Below are 18069 nucleotides of genomic sequence, written 5' to 3' on the forward strand. Positions count from 1 at the left end.
CACAGAAGGTGCCCACAAAATGCTTGCAATGCTGGCAAATGTTTGCAATCTAAGTAGGAAATAAGAGATAATAGATGGCTGTCAGCAGAATGGGAATACAGCAAGTTGTATGACAGCATTAGGCAGCATGATAGTTTTACTCAGATTTACAGTGCTGGATTTGCAGAAATGTAGGGCTGAGGCAGGACTCTTGTTCAGCCTTCTTTGCCCCAAATAAAGCTTGTTTTCCCCAGCAGAGCAATTGTTCACCTCCTGTTTCTGAATAACATTTCATATTGGCAGCCTGTTGTCATGTCCTCCAGAAGCTTGTATTCTCTTGAAAAAACAATGTCCAACCTTTCCTAATAAGGAATTTCTTTTTTTTTTTTTTTTTTTTTTTTTAATCTCCTTGTTATTTTCAAAAGGATTTAAACAGATTTTTTTTTTTTTTTTTAATCTTTCTTCGGGAGCACTGTTCTCATTGAGGTCTTAGCAGAACTCTGGAAAGAGACATAGCTATTTTGTTGTCATACATAAAATATTCTTGTTTTATGTAAAAATTTGCCATATTTGCAGTGAAATTCCAAGCAGATTTAGGTGTTGGATTTTTTTAATCTATTCTCTTTTACCATATTTCTATTTGCTTAATTATTTATTTTATATGTGTTTTCTCTTTCTTTAAGCATAGTAGCTTGCTTTTTATCACATTCCATCTTTTTGATTGTCAACCATTTCTCTGGTTTCTATAAATCTTCAAAAACACTTGCCATAGCCCTCAGCTTAATATCATCTGCATATTTTATGAATATACTTTCTATCATCCTACTCAATAATAAAAAATTTTTAAAAGACCAGGTTCAGGATAATTTCTGTAGGATCCCACATATAAAAACCTTCTAAATTGATAACGTACTACTAACAACATACCCTTTGAAAGGGATCTAGGTCCTACTCCTACATTCAAGACAAACGACTGTAATCAATCTTCCTGTAGAAAGATATACAAAAACTTCATAATTTATTGGGGCTGTAGATGGATACTAATAGATCAAACTGCAGCATAAAAGACTCCTAGCTGATGCATAGCACATAGTTTTTGCACTTCATGATGATTACTGGGGCTACAGAGTTTCCGTGGCAAACGAGAAGATTGTTGAAACCTGCAGTTAGGTCTTAAATTATTCTATGCAAAAATCTTTTCTCTTTATTTCTGTTATAAAAGTGCCATTTATATATACAGAATACTACAAAAATTCCACTATAGAACTAAAATTTGTGTTTCCTAAGTTTTATGATATATATTTTTCTCACAGAAGCCAAACTATACTAAACTATTAACCAAAGAGAGAACAAACAGATTAAAAATTACTATGTATGTAAGAAGTGTTTGATTTATAACCACTTTAAGTATTTGTACCTTTAATACTTTTAATTGGTTCAGTAAATTAACTTTAGTATGGCAAGAATGTAAAGATGTGGAGGATATTTTTTTCCTCTAACTACCTTCAATAATTGTGTTAATTTTCGCATGATACAGCAATACTGCATAGGAACAACACTTACAAAAAACCCCCAAGCATTTCATTAATAAAAAAGGGGGGGAGGGGCTTAGATTGCTGCAATTCTTTTTATTTCTGTTTCAAGGAAAAATCAGAGAGGAAATGAAATCACCTGCTGTCCCGATTAGCATTTAAATAGTCTCAGTTTGGCAGTGAATTTTGTGATCTTATTTAGGTTAAAGTGGTGAAGAAAGTGATTGTTTCTATCTGTGCAGCTGCCGCTGGGTTAAGTTTCTCCTGAAAGGATGTAAGGATTCATGACTATGTCAGAGTTGTTGGATACAAGAATGCTTCCTCATTCTTCATATCAAGGGCTTTTTTTTTTTTTTGTCTCATCCACATTTGGACCCAGTTATCCATGCATTCTCTCTGTGCCTTAATTTCCTTGGAAAAAAAGAAAGACCTATGAATGGAGCCTGGAATTCTCACCAGATTTATGTCAGTGTGTACTTCCCTGCAACTCAGTCATAGCAAAGGAGATGATGTGCCAGTGAGGAGCCTTCATGAAGACAAGATTGTCTCCAAAGAGGCAACAGTATACAGGCTCCACGTAACACACTTCTAACTCCCCAAAGTATATCTGAGGAAACCTAGTGTTCTTGTGGAAGCTATGCATTTCTTTTTGAAACCTGCTTTTCTGCTTTCTCTGCCTTAGTTTCAGTGGGGTGAAGCCACTTTTGCTAAAGACCACTCCTGGATGTGGATGTCTGTAACCCCTGCAGGAGGAAAAGAGTTATTCACCACTCTATGGTGACCCTGTAGTAAAGGAAATTAAATCTCAGCCACAAAGAACTGTCAAGTTTAAGTTGAGCAAAAAGCAGGAGAAATCAAGAAGATAATTTTATTTTATCTGTCTAAGCTTTTGTTTTAATCTCATGACACAGTGCTTGAACTCTTGCCAGAAAATCGAAGAAACATCTACCTCTATCTCTTCCTACCTGGTAGAGAACTAACTGACTTGTAGGGGAGATAGGGAGGTTGTGTTTTTGTAGCTTTGTTTGTGTGTGAACAACTTCTCACAAGAAAAGTAAGACAAGGAGTCTCATGGAAGGAGATTTCTGTTTCTGTGCTGTTCAGCTATTTATGCATTTTCTACTCCTAATTTATCATCATCTTTTGACAGTCTTTATTCCGGTCCCTGGTTCAAGGGTGAAGCAAATTGTTCCACACATATGGTTCAGTAACTCGCTCTGACCTCATCCAAGACGCATCAAGAATCACTACTGTCTGCCCCACAGTACGTCTAACTCAGAGAAGACGAACGCATCTACAGATGTTGGTGGCTGTGTGAGTTTCATGCTAAAGCAGCAATATGTGTTACAGAACAGTCTTATACCAAGGCAACTCAATGCACAAGCAACATAAAAGTAGCATTAATCTTGGTGACAGAAGATTTTTCAACCATCCTTTTTTTCCACTGCTTACATTTTCTGAAACGAGGAGAGCAAACGCTGGTATTACCTGTTTGCTGCATTGTTTTCAGTGAGAGTATTTATGAATATGCTGATTAGCTTCCTCCTGCAATATGTTTGTGAGATATATACATTTATCCTTGGAACTGGGGCTGGAATCCCCTTCACACTGGCCATTAGGCAGCCATCAGATAACAAAAATGCTTTGTTACCACATTGAACTCTTCTCAGGCTGGCAATCTGGAGGGGCAAGATTTTGTAACTTACCACAGGCCCCTACTCGAACAGATTTGTAGTAATGCACTGCCGTTGTTCGTAGCTGCAATATAATTATTTCATTTATCCTTACACATTTATCCTCTAACATATTCTTATTACACATAAAATACTGGGCAATATCTAACATGTGATCTCGATTTATGAGAAACAGCACACACTGGAGGTGCACCAGTATTTTTTCATGGCAGCATTGCAAAGCTGGCATGTTCTACAATAGGATGCAAATCATTCTGGCGAAGACAGTAATAGCTAAGATTAAGTTTACTGTGGCCAAAACAGAATCCCCAGTAATTGCCCAGCATTGCTCCTTACACAAAGAAGTTGGATGAAAATACCATCACGTCTGCTGGGCATATGGATTGGAAAACCAGTTAATCTTGCTTCTATTTCTAGACCTGTACAGCCATGTTGCATTCTGTTTCTTCCTAAGCAACATTTCTAGGGAAGTACTGTAATGTTCATTTAGGTCCTCATTATCTTAAGCTTGGTGCAGAATAGCAGCCAGAATGGGGTCCTAAACACGGTTGCTGTACTGTGGCTAATAATTTGAAATGACTGGCTAATCAACCTCAAATTGAAACATACCTAGAAGATAATAATCTTTTTGCTAATTTTAATTCAGTAGTTACACCTCTTCTTGCAACTGGCCTGGAGAGCTTACACTGCTTCCCAAACATGTTAAAACTCCTGTTTCATGAATAAAATGGAATAAAAGAGAAAGAAAATCTTCGGACCTTGGCAAGCTAACCAAACATGAACCACCAGTACAGCTGCACTCACATGGCTTTTCACTCACACTAACAGCCACCATTTCTGATGATGATGATGTTACCTCAAGCACAGTGATGAATACACATACCAGTGATACAGAACAGGCATTTGCTCAACCATGTTAGTATAAAGACAGAGTAACTCTGAGCACAGCTAAATGTTTGTGATGATATGCCATGTATCGCTTCTCTTTGTTGTTTGTAAAATACGTCCCTCTTCTGCAATTCTTGTTCCAGCCTCTGTTAGGTGCATAAAGTCTTGCTCCTTCTCAATCTGTGTTGGTATTCATGGTATTATAAATAAATTTTGTGTTGTATATGATAATTATATGACATTATAAATAATATTTTATCTCCCACTGGTGCTTATATCCCACTTGAAGTTTTTCCACAATCACTTTTAGTTTTTTCTCTCAGACCTATTCTACAAAGGTGTTGTGAGGGATAATGAAATGGATGCAGATGCACAGATATTTTATAATAATGCATCCTTAATACATGCATTTTACAATAGTAAAATTCAAATCAGAGCTTCGTTCTATCTGAAGCTTCTTAAAACCCCTCATATTTGGACTCTGTAGAGGGATTAAGTATCTTATTCAGCATTTTTTAATGCAGTCTGAGCTTCAGAATAGATCTAGATGCATACAAAGTCTCCAATTTATGTGTTATATGGTGTATTACAAGCAGACCTACCCAGTTTTATACAAGTCCTAGAGTCCTGAAAGTTTTGTTTCTAAGTTTGTTTCCCCACCTGGCATAATCTCTACATCCATGTTACTCAAAAAGGACTGAAAGTAAACTGAAATGTTACAGATATATAGGCTTTATTCTTTCAGAGAATATATAAGGCTTAACTGTTTCTGTTGCAGAAATTAGTAACTCAACTCCCATTCAACACTTTTATTTAGTTAAGAGCATTAGAAAGCTCTGTGTTTGTAATCTGGAACTATATTGACAAGTTTATTGCCCTGATTCTCTGTTCAGCTCACTGCTGTAATTCCACTGGTTCTTTAGAGATATTTGCAATCTACACCACTGGAAAAAAGAATAACACCAGGACCATTTTTAATAAACCAAAACTCCAAATTTATTTTGGAATTAATTCAAATAGTTGTCCTAAAACAGAAGCATCCTTTGTTGTGGTAGAAAATAAAATGGAAACATTTTTATATGTTGAATAAGAATACCTGGCTTTATTTTTTGTGGAAGTAGAGATCTGAGCATTTCCTGCTACCAGTGAAACAACATTTAGATAGGAGGATAACATTTAGATGCAAAGAAGATCAGCAGCACATTCCCCCAAGAGCTAAGTAATAAACAAACAAATAACACACCGAAGTATTTTCAGAAAATATTTTGGTTTACATTCTAATGTTTACAACAATTTGAATTGCTACGAGCAGCAATAGTGTAGTTGTTATATTTCACAATATCAAAAGAGTGTTTAGGCATATGTCTGTGAGATTTACACTCATGTAAATCCAGTCTCATCCCAGAGTGTTGGTAGAAACAACTGCCTTTATAAATTCAAGTGCAGGTTAAGTATCTGTCATCTCTCAGTGCTGTAAATAGTACTTCTGGCATGCACTCTGCAAGAGTGGCGTAGAAGTAAATAGGAGACAAAAGTCTTGTGTTTGGAAGGATAAACTTATAAATTGTATAGAAAATGAGCCAAATAATCTACACTATAGAAGATTGTTTAAATTTATATGACGTTCTTACTGGAAAAAGAACAATTCTAGACATTATGTATAGCTTTGTAGATATGGCTGTGGATCAGTATTTGTTTGAGAATTTATTTGAGAATATATATTTTGTCTGATGCCAAATCATTTAAGCTACCTTTTCCTAGTTCCGGGCAGGCAGGAATAACATCAGCCTTTGGTTTGAGTAGACAGGAATTTGGTGTCTCCAAGGCACCAAGCCTAAGCTAATACTGAGCATCAGTAACATCCCAGAAACAAACAAACAAACAAACAAACAAACAAACAGCTTTCAAAGGGTTTAAGAGCTCACATTCCCTGCCACACTGTCCAGATCATAAAGCTTTTTGGTCTGCTCCAAAGTATGGACAGAAGGAGGTCATGCCTGCTCACATTGCAATATACCCTTAGCCTTACTGTGCATCAGTTTTCCAAATGAGAAATAGGGTGAATAAGAAATACTACTTTTAAATTTCAAATTATTTATCACAGTTTGGTTTTGTCTGTGTGCATTCTTTATTGCCCAGTGGTTCTGAAACAGAAATTATAAAAATAATAATAAAAGATGTTTCAAAGACTTTGAGACTATGAACTGTAGCACATAGTGATGAAGAATTTTAGCAGTTTGTGTTTCCCCTGTGATTCATCTGGGACTATCCATCAACACTGAATCAATGAATCCTGTATTATGATTTATTTTCTCCAACAGATCTTTATGCTGATTCAGTCCTCACAAATGGTATTTTTGTGTGTTGATTCATGCACTAAAACACTTTCACAGATTCAACTTATCAACCTTATCTCTACAAGAGATCTGGTTCCATTCTTTTTATTTTAGTCAGGACAAGAAGAGAAGGAAGAATAATCCAATTTTCTTGTTGATTTTGAAGCAGTGACAGGTACAGTCCAATCCATCAAGCCCCTCCTCAGTGAGAGCTCCAGAGACTTCTAAGTTTCATTTCATTTCATGTACAATCAACTACAGGAACAAGACCATAATAGCTATTGGCTCTTAAGGTTAGTCAAAAAGATTGTAAATATACTGTGCTGCTTCTCTTTCTCATAACTCTTTTCCTTATTGTATCAAAAAACTCTTCTCCAAGGCAGACTTCTCCATTTTAAAGGTTAACTACTGTTTTAGCTATAGGTAAGATACCTGCTTCTCCAAAAGTGTTCTGGGAAACAGAACAACGGTAATCAGTACATTGTGAAAAACACAGGAAACAGTTTTTATACCACATTTACAAAATTGCAATCCAGATCTTTTTATCACGTTGAATTTTAAGACAACATCAGCTTTCATAATGGTTGAAAATAAATTGAAAGAAATGTAAGAATCTTCAAGTCAGGAATTTTTTGGATTTCATTAGTATTCTGCAAGTCTAAGCAAATGCACCATTTTATAAAACCTGTTGCTAGATAGTAAATTATTCCTATGGTGTCCTGGGTTCAGCTGGGATAGAGTTAATTTTTACAGGAACCTGGGAGGTGGGGGCATAGCCGGGGCAGCTGACCTGGACTAGCCAAGGAGCTATTCCATACCATGTGCCATCATGCCCAGTATATAAATGGGGAGCGGGCCGGGGGGTGGTCTCTGTTTTCGGTGGGGGAAGTGGCGGAGCGTCGGGTCCCGGGTGGTGAGCAGTTGCACTGTGCATCACTCTTTTTGCATACTTTTTCAGTAGTACCGTCGTTGTTGTTGTAATTTCTTTGTGTTTGTCCCAGTAAACTGCCTTTATCTCAACCCTCGAGGTTCCAGTTGGGTTTTTTTCTTTCTTTTCTCTCCTCCGTCTCCTCCCCATCCCACCGGAGGGGGGCGGAGGAGTGAGCGAGCGGCTGCGTGGTCCTTTGGTACCGGCTGGGCTGAAACCACGACATAAGGGCAGATGTGAACTGGAAAAAAAATGATGTTTTGAGCTTGTCAAGACTGTAGAAGGGCTGGATTAGCCTGAGCAATGTGGGTGCAAGGTGTTAGAAACTCTCTTGGTACTGTCAAGGGGAGAATGAATAGTCTTATCCCTCTAGGGCACGTGACAAACCATGAAATCAGTACTTCTTGCAGGGAAGAATAAATATATAAACCAGTGATAATGAATAGTGTCCTGGGCTTTTTATAATTAACTGTATGGACAACTACTTGTGACTCCAAAAATGCCACTGTCTTAGCAGAATGTGAATCCTTACCATTATTGTCATTAACACAGGAAAGAACACCTACTGTCCAGAGCATATCTAAATAATGAAACCCCCGAAATATAAAAAAGCTGCAAAATATATGTTCTGCTTACTCAGACTGTAAGAAACACCTCCTAAGTACCCCAGTTGTTCTTCATTTCCGATGTAGTAGAGGCAAGGGTAGGTTTTACTAGGAATTCTCCCTTTCCTCTCTGCTCTGTGACTAATTATTATCATATGTAGGGCTAATGAATTTGCTTGTCTTAAAAGCCTGCACAAACTGGTGCAATTTTACAAGCTAATTCACCAGGTCCTCACTATTAGACAGATAGTTCATACAAACATGTTTCAGTTCAGAAGTGTTTGTACTCTGCCTGTTCTTGCTGGTTATCTTTTGTGTAATTTGCAACATATTCCTAGTAAGTGCATTTCTTCATGCTATAAATATATACTGTTTGGGTGATTGAGCTTCTTCTGAGGCAGAAGGTAAACAAGATTAAGTCACAAAGAGCTGTTAGTTTTGTTCAAATAACTTTGCATCAATATAGGTATAGCTAAATATGTGAACAGTGAGACTCTGAATGAAGGTTCACAAGAGTGTTTGGAAGTGTATCACAAACTGTAGGTAAAAGACAAACACAAAGCCCCAGGACAAGATACAGAAATAATTCCCTCTCAGTTTTCATTAGAGGAGAAATTTTTTTCGTATATATATTATAGACACTAAATGTCTATCAGACATGGACAAAAGGAAAGCCACCTTCTTGTGTAGCAAACCCTTTAATGTTCATGGCAGGTGAGATGCTTCACATCACTTATGTCACAGTATCTGGGAAGATAATCTTACTATGAATAGTCATAAAAAAGAAATACATCTGAGTACATTCTAGGTATATAATGTATATACTTTTTATTAAAATTTGTTCATAGATTTCTACAGATTTCGTATGCATAATGCAAGAAGATAGTGAAGCTGATACTAATGAATTCTAGTTCTGGAAGTGGAATTTCGAGTGCTAGGAAACTGATAAGATGGAAAAGGCATAGAAAAGTAAAAATATTCCTAGTATGTTTCACAGGAATAGTTTTTAAGTTAAAAGAAATCCTAAAGATAGTGCTTATTCATTATAAGGTGAAAAACAGTATAAATGTAACAATATTATGGAAAATACTTATGTGTTCAGCAAACATTTCCATTTTGACTTTGGGAAAATGCCAGACAATTATAAGGATATGGTTTATGAAGAAATACTTTCCATTTTAGCAATGGGAAATATGTTTACAAGAAGCTTATTATATCTTGATTTTTTTTTCTCTTTAATCACCATGTCTGGATAATTAACAATTTTAAAAGACATAGATAATATGTATTCTATATTATCAGGCCCTTCTTCTTCTTCCTGTCAAGGGAAACTTTTATGTTTACTTTGCCCCTATTGCAGTGTTTGACCCTATTACCGTGTTTCTGTACAAAGGTAGATATTTTCAGAAGGCTGCTCAGTCAAGATATAACTGATTCCCTTCTTCTTCACCTTGAATACTAAAAATCGACCGTAACAAACATTTAGTAAAGGTTGTGGCAGATTCTCTATCGCTTAGCTGATTTTAATAAACATTGAAATTTTTATGATCTGTGCTGGTAAGGAGAATTTTTTCACCTGACAATCTGTGAATAACACAGCTTTGCTTATTATTACCTGATTCTGGTTTTGTCCACATCTGGGTGAATCTTCTCTTTAAAAGCCAATTTTTTCATTTTTTTCTGCTAACAAATATTTTCCATAGTTATGTGTTACTGTTGTAGAACTGCCAGTAGTTAGCCACAAGGTAATGGGATATTTCTGCTATAGGATCCTCTTTTAAAAAAATCTGTAGGAACGTGGTGTAGTTCGGGCCAAGTGGTGTATGTATGATCCACTCTAAGCCTGTCTCTTATAGAGGAATTAACCTATGTACAATTTCCCCCAACAGCTATAGCTATACATAAGCTTTTACATTGAATGAACAGAGGATATGTGGTTGATAGTGTTATGACCCTATCTGAGCCAGGCAGTTGAGCTTGTCTTTGGTTTATGTCTGTGCAGCTGGCAGCCTACATAAGCCTAGTCACAGATCAGTGCATGATGCAAACCATGAGCATTATAACGTTTTGTTGACCTTTTTCTTCTGAAGTTTAATATGGTAGTAGTTTCTTTTTATACCATCTTGGCCTTATTCAAGCTATGGCCTCAGGCATTAAGAAATCTTCAGTCTTATAAAGAAGGTAGGCAGAGAAAAACACCATATATTGTCCCACTGAGCTGTTCTGCCAACAGATTACCTTGCAGCTGCATGGGAAATACTGGCTTCAGAATCCGACTGTCATTCCAGGCCATTTGAAACAGTCACCTTCTCACCATCCAAGAATGGAGCCATCTCATTTAGAAGATGTTAAGAGAAAGGAACACAGAAGAACATTTTAGTATTAAAAATGATGTGAAGTTTGTTTTCCAAGAGTGCTTTCCCAGCTATGGCACAAAACTATGTGCTAACTTTTATGGTTACCGGTACTAGTATTTTATAAAACACATAAGTTACTTACAATAAGGTTTAACATTGCTAATTTTGCCTGGGGTCAGTTTTGTTTATGGCTGACCTTAGGAGAGACTGTTGTGGTTAAGAAGAATCCATCAGACTCACTGTAAATTTCTTTGTAGGCTGTGACCTAATCTGCAATAGCGGAGGCTATATTCCCATTTTAAATCTTCTACACACTACAATTTTAGAGTACAATGGCTTTTTTTTTATTTCCTCCAGCTAGATATTTTATAGAAAGCTTTCCCTGTATTTCCTTATATCATATGATTTAAAATGTATTGAAATTAATGCAGCGGTAGAAGAAAATGTATAATTTATATACACATTTGAAAAAAGCACTATGGCTTGAAATTCAAGACATTGACAGCCCTTGTTGGCCTCCTGCCCTAGAATTACTTTCAGATCCACTTGCAATTTAAGCTTTCAAGACGAAAACACCTCCACAACTTGTACAATACTCTGCTAAGGGGTGTTTCCTGTCAGAACATTATTCTTAGGTTAAACATCACTCTGAATGTCACAGCATAGTAACACAAATAAGAAATAGTAGGAAATAATAAAAGAAACAGTGTTGAAATAAAAACTATATTTTAAATTTTGCTTGTTTTCACCCCACACTGGCTTCCTGATTGATCATTGTTCAACCTAACTTTCTCTAAGTAGAACAAATGGCAGGAGACCCCATTCAGCAGACAGAGGCTGTGGCATGCATGCAGTACAGCTGGTCAGAATTGCCACTACTGGGCTTCAGGGCTCTTGTTGTATGTATTAGCCAACCATCCAGGAAACAGAGTTTTGGTAGAACATACAAATCCATGGTTCTGATATATAGGAAGATGGAGAGAATGCTGCCCATGGCCTCTGGCACTACTTATGATTACACGGTTCCATTATAGACTTTATCCCAGGAGCCAGACTGACTTATTTCATCTCTCTTGTGCAAGCCCAGGAACTCAAAGCCATCATCCTTCTCAACAACAGGCTTTGCCCTGAGCATTAAAGAACTCTATCCAATGGTTAACATATTGTTCGGGCTGGAAGTAGATGGGCAGCACAGGGAGTACCACCTGCTATTAAATCTTACCTTCTTGATATCGCCATGACAGCTGCTATTCTTGGCTCTTACACAGTAGAAGAAAAGGAAAAGGAGGAAAGAGTAAGCTTCTAATACCTCTAGTGTTTGTATTCAGTGCATAGTTGTTTTCTTGACCAGCAGCCAGCACTGATGCTATGCTGTTCTGTGGGAGGTGTTCTTCTGATTAATGGTACTCCAGTGACTTTGAAAGGCAGTATTTCCTCTACTAAGAAGAAGATCATTAACTCTGTCAGGCCTGCTAGTCTGATTTTGGCAGTGGACAGGAACATGATTTCCAAAGGAGAATAATGCACATTTGGTACAAAAATTGTTTGAGGGCTGGAGAGCTTTTATTAGAGAGAATGACTGCAAGACAAACAGGTAAATAAAGGCTGAGCTTTACTGTGTGATAAGAGAGGGGAGAAGGAAATAGGAGAGAATATAGTGCTGCTTGCAAGGTGAAATCAAGAGAAGAAAGGGACCTTATATGTATAGATATATAAATATACATATTTATATAAGCCATATATAAGGAAGATAAGGATATGATTTTACTTACAGTGATATTTCTGAAAAACTAAATTCACTCTAATTTTAGGATAGCAGTTACTAGTGACTCTCATGAACCCAGAAAGCGTTTGTGCAAGCCTCCTTGCTCAACATGTTAGAAATAATGTAGCGTGAACCCTCCACCCTGAACTCCAGCTCAGGTTTCCCTGCTGCTACACTTTGCTCTCATAAACCCAGTTACTTCTGAAGTCTGAAATCTTTCCTCAGCTTTCCTGTTGGAGAAGCTGCTAGTCACTTCTTCCTTGTCCACATCTAGGTATCACTGCTCCTGCAGCCAGGCAGCTCACTTTTAGTGTCCCATGTCCCTCCTTTATCTTCAGAGATGAAGCTTCCTCTTGCCTCTCCCAGAGGGATTAGGTCTTCATCTCTCCATATTCCAAAACACTTCATTTAAGAAAGACTCCAGGAAAATATGAAAGCTGGTTTGTAAGTTCTCTAAAAGTTTCAACTCAGTCTGTGGCAGAATTATAAAACTGTCATCTTTTTAAAAAAAATCCAGCTTCCATATTCTACTCCCTCAGTTTCCTCAGCAGTGAATTTCAAAGGATGATTACTTGCTGCATTAATAATTGTTTCCATTTATATGCTCTGAATCATAAAAGAATGCCAAAACTTTTATAATAGTTTTAGCCTACTTCCTCTCTCTGAAATAGCGTAAGATAAAGCAAAACAATCTTTCCATACCAGAAACTGTGGAAGGAACTCAAGTTTGCTTAAGTAAGCCAAAAAATTTCTCCTAGTGCTAGAATAACTTAGTCCCTGGATTCAGTAAATAAAGGACTTGCAGTAGAACAGGAGGACCTCAACTTGGAAATACTTCTGAATTTGGTATGGATGAGGCCATCATTTCTAGTTTTACTCTTCCAAGAAATCATTTGCCACTTTTGGAGAAGAGCTGTAAGATGTATCATCTAAAACCACAATTCATAAAGAAACACAAAAGAAGGCAATCAACTTAGCCCAAGGTTAAGAGGTGATTCAGACAAAAGCTGTAATTAGTTACACATAATGTACCTAATACTGAGAAAAACTTTTAATCTGCTTGACATGTATTAAAAGCTCCAAAAATTAGAAACTGAAATTGGCAATGTTCAAAGTGAAAAAAAAAATTATGCACTCTCTGTAGTTAAATACTACAACAGCTTGTTGAGAAATTCTGAGAAATCTTCAGCATCAGCTTTTAAGTCAGGATGAGATGTTTTTCTGGGAGATGGTTTCTTCTTCAGTCACAAACTTGCTGACATAGACAGCAAGAGCCATTTGGTGATGTTCCTTTGACTGCATTAAAAAGCGAGGAGGTGAGGGGATTATGGTGGTCTTCTCTGTCCTTAAAAACTTTGAGAATGAAAATCATATGAAGGGTAACAGCAAACTAACTGTTCTAAGAATTGCAATTTTTCAGTTATTCTTGTGTTTGAACCTCAGCTTTGATACAGACAATTAGTCAGATAGCAAGTTTAGAAGAAAAGGTTTCAAGGTATAAAATGAATGGTTTACATTACAGAGCTTGTATTCTTTTCTTGCTGTCAAAGCAATTCTGTCTTGATGGTCTGTTCAGGAACTACAACTGACCTATATTCTCTGATGTATTCAAATGAAAAACCCCACTCAAACACTCCCAGAAAGCACAGAATTTAAATAAAAACCTGTTTTTCTTATTCCTTTTTTGTTTCAGTTGAAAAGTACATTTACAGTGCAGGTTAATTCACTGGTTTTAGTGCCTGCATTAATGTGGTCAATATGCCCAATTAATCTTTTTTTTATTATTTTAGAGACAAAAAAATGTTTGTGTGTAATTTTTCTCATTTCTTTCTACTAATATGCAGTAGTTCCATAAAAGCTGAAAAAAAGAGATTATTAGCTTTATAGCTTCTTAAAAGGAAAGTAAATTTGTGAGAGAAAACTTTAAAACCTGACAACTAAGTTGAAAAAACCCCACACCTATCAAATAGAGATTTCCAAATACTAATTTAGGCACACTGGTGATGGGCAGAGTCTTTAAGAAACTGTGGGTTCTGTTTAGTCTTATGCTCTTGACTGGTAAATTGCATTAAATTTCAGGTAAGTTACATAAAGCTCTTTCTACTATAATTCTTCCAATTTGTTTTTGATAAAAAATGGCATCTGCAAGAATGTGTCTGAGAGGAAAGGCAGCTCATAGGAGCTGCAGCCAATTGTCACCTATTATCTGTGTAAATTTAAGCGAGACTGGGGATAAGACAGTTTATATCTGCAGGAGAAACAGAAGGATGCTGGAAAGTAGAAGGGCTATACAAGGATGTATTTATCTAGGTTCTACTAATAGTTGTGGACTTAAAAGTACTAAAATATATTAGTGTTGATTATGCATTACATAGCTTATCCTAGTCATTCAGCCACGGGCAACTGCTTTGTTTCAGATATTCCTCCAATGTTATTTGCTGGCTGCATCCTTGATTTTTGCCTTCTGTGTTAATTTTGTAAATGAATGTTGTACTATATTTAGCTGGGACCTTCAGCAGGATCTTTCAAGCTTTCTAATCTTTTTGCTTTTCTACAATCTTATCTAAGGGAAATCTTAATTGACATAGCTATATGAATGACTCAGCAAAGTGGTAGCTAAACCACAGTCCACAGGTTGCCTTGGACTTAATTCTCACAGTACTGAGTCTGTAACCAAACCAGCTATTGAAGTACCTTGCAAAAGCAAAGTTACTGCAAATGCTGTGTATCTGGGCTAGATTTTGAGGACAATGAGTCCTTCCACTAATAACTGTATCTGGTATCTTAATTGGTAAGTAAATGAATAAAAGATGTGTTTATTGCTGTGAAATTGACTTGTTTGTTTTCCCTGCTATCATTGATTTATTTTGGAGAGGGGAAGGGTACAAGCCTTTGAATTCATTTATCTCTCTCCTACAATTGAAAAGTCACCTGTTTTTAGGAATTGGTCTTACTGTCTGCATATTTCTTCAAAGTGGAGGCCAAAAGTACAGAAAATTGGAAATACCATAGTAAGGTCAAATGTGGTACGATAGTCTTTCTCTAAATCGTTCAAATTAGGCAGCTATGTACCTAAGTGACTTATCACCAAAAAGCAAAGAACATGGCCTGTTTCTTGAAATATTTTTAAAATTTGCCTTGCGCTAATGAAAACACTTGTTGCATTTGGTCCAAATGTGGGGAAATTATTAATTTAGTTTCAGTTTCTAGCCCATCTGGTTGTTCTAGGGCTGTATTCACATCAGAGAGTAAACATATCAACAGGAACAGCAGCATCCTAAGTGGCTTGCTTTTTTTTTTTTTTTTTTTTTTTTTTTCCAAACAATGATTTTGTTATGGAATACATCCTCCACTTCTAATAAATAACACTCGTTGCTTGTCCTATGCCTATAACACATGACAGAGTATCACTGTTAAGGCCTGTTGTAATACCTAGGTAGTCGCCCCCAGCTAGTCAACAGAGCAGAGTAGTTTGCAAATGAAGAACATTTGTCTGAATGACATATTTCTCAATGAGTATTGCTTTGTTTTGCAGGGAGTTTGGCCGCTGGAAAGTAAACAATCTTGCTGTTGAAAGAAGAAATTTCCTTGGCTCCCCATTGCCACTTGCCCCTGAATTCTTCCGTAACATAAGGCTACTCGGACGCCGCCCGACACTTCAACAGATCACAGAAAACCTTATCAAGAAATATGGGACACATTTCCTACTGTCAGCTACCTTGGGAGGTAGGGCTATCGCTTAGAAATATTGTGCATGAGTTCGGTGTGACTGAACTAAAAGTGTTGGTCACAACTGATTTCTCTGTAAAACTGTGGTGCTCATTCTTCTCAGAGCAGCTGGGCTGAGCAACCCTCCCTGGGCTGGACTTTAAAGCATGGCAACAGGTTTTGTCTACAAGCCTCGTGGCCCCTTCTGCTGATGTTAGTCTTTGCTTTATTGATGCTGTGTAAATAATTTTAAGGACAAAAAAGATAAGAAATCGTGTTGCTAAAATTGAGGTACGTTACCTGAGTTCCAGGTGTGCATGCTTCTGGTCTTTTAGGAATGTTTCTCTGCACTAAGAGGTCATAAAGGCGAGTGACATTTTTTCTGTAAGAGGCCCTTATAACAGTTTACATAATAACAGATTACACAACTATCTGGGTCCATTACAGTACTGCAGAGGTGAAGCAAGAAAACCAGTAACAATTATTTCCAACAAATATTTTCAGCTAGGAGACTTTTAAACTACCTTGGCTGCTAAGAAGTCCCTATATTGTCACTCTACCCTTTTTAGAACTAGTCTCCACTTAACCACTGGGACTAAATTTTCAAAATGGGATGATGAGGCTTTGCCATGTGATTCTTATTAACTTAATGGAATCTGCATCTCTAAATCCCCACAGACTAATTTGGAAAGGGTAGCCTGATGTATAATTGGGATCCAGTCACCAAATGGATTGAAGAAATCCAGTGAAGAGGCCTAAAGTTCAAGAGAAAGCATAAATTGTTCCGAATGAAAGATAATTAGTACCTGTGATTACCCATCTAGGCATTACAAAATGAACTGACATTTTAGAAATGCAGTTTTATCCCTTGGTGGGTGATTATATTAAAGATAATTCTGGTGATTGAGTATCCTTCCAGCAGGACAGTCTTGTCAAAATCCTTTATTCACCTGAGGAATGGTTCTCTTTAATACATTTCATAACTGAATTCTAACCATATATTAAGGAAATGACAGCCTTCCTATTCTCTTTTGGCTGATATCTGAGATCTATAACAACTGAAATGGCTCAGAGTAGCTCCCTTTTGGAAAAGACTGTTCTAGAAACAAGGTGAATTTCTGTCTTGCTGTAGTTATTTAAAATAATAAAGAACTAATTCTTATTATTATTTTGGGAACTAGTGCTTCTACAGCAAATACATTACCATTAGAAATTTAAGAACAAATTACATGTGTTGACCAGCAATTGGGAATAATTGGAATTACTTTTAATTACTCAGTATATTTCTTCCATGCAAAAAGTACACTTTTTATAAATGACCATATATTTTCTTGTGTACAGCACATAGCGCATCTGAACACAAAAACTAACTGCAGAAGATAAAGAAAATGTTTCTTAAAATATAAAGCAAAATAATTAAAGATTTGGCTGCAGCATGTATCCTAATGCAAGGATTATCCAATGGTAAATTTTTTTTTAGTATTATTATTATCTATTTGCTATTTATGAACTAACATAAATTTCAGTACTGACAGCCTTATAATGAAATTTATTTTCAACCTGAAATTGGACCTAATATCTTGGTGTCCTGATCCAACATTGGGGAAGGTTTCGATATGATCCCAAGAGTGAGATTAAGACACAAATGACATCAAATGCTGTGTACCCAAAAGAGGTTTTATTATCAAAAGTATCAAAAGTAGAAAATAGTAGGGATAGGATAGAATGGAAGAAAAGGCAGAAATCAAGCAAGCAGTTGGGATAGAGTTGCAAGGATAGTCACCACCATGGATCCAGCGGCATCCCGCTGGTCCTCAGTCTTCAATGCTTCAGTGGTGGGTGCACAGCATGGCTTTTCTCCACGTGTTTTTTATAGGGCATAGTTTGATGATGCATGCACATACATACTGTTCATGCACTGTTCACATGCTGCAGGTTTCGTCTATCACATGACCTTCGACCTTCCTGTGATCAACACCAGAAACCAGTATCTTATCTTGAAGACTACAGTTTCCATGAGAATGGTAGCCTCCACATTGTTGCACGCTTGTTGGCTTCAGCCCATTTCCTCTCGGGGAAAACAGTCTAACACAAGAATAGCTGCTCTTTAAAAGTCCAAAGCGCCAGTATCACACTGATCACAAAAGAGCTACAGACTTGACACCTTTTAGGAAGTATGGCCCCAAGTAAACACTAAAACTTAAGGTAGTTCCTTTGAAGACATTTGAAAATTGTAGCTTGAACATTCAATATGCTCCCTGATAACTCAAGATTTGC

The 18069-nt window shown here is 36.8% G+C and overlaps 1 protein-coding gene across 3 annotated transcripts in view; it reads left to right on the forward strand.

Moving 5' to 3' along the window:
* BRINP3 (BMP/retinoic acid inducible neural specific 3) overlaps nucleotides 1-18069 on the forward strand; it is a 243523-nt gene that overhangs the window by 119995 nt on the left and 105459 nt on the right. For all 3 annotated transcript variants that reach the window (XM_049808658.1, XM_049808660.1, XM_049808659.1), the window contains exon 3: nucleotides 15620-15810. In XM_049808658.1, coding sequence (XP_049664615.1) covers nucleotides 15620-15810 — 191 coding nt within the window. The remainder of the gene's footprint in view (nucleotides 1-15619; nucleotides 15811-18069) is intronic.

This window comes from Accipiter gentilis, chromosome 8 (genome assembly GCF_929443795.1).
Source record: "Accipiter gentilis chromosome 8, bAccGen1.1, whole genome shotgun sequence".
In the NCBI taxonomy this organism is placed as follows: Eukaryota; Metazoa; Chordata; class Aves; order Accipitriformes; family Accipitridae; genus Astur; species Astur gentilis.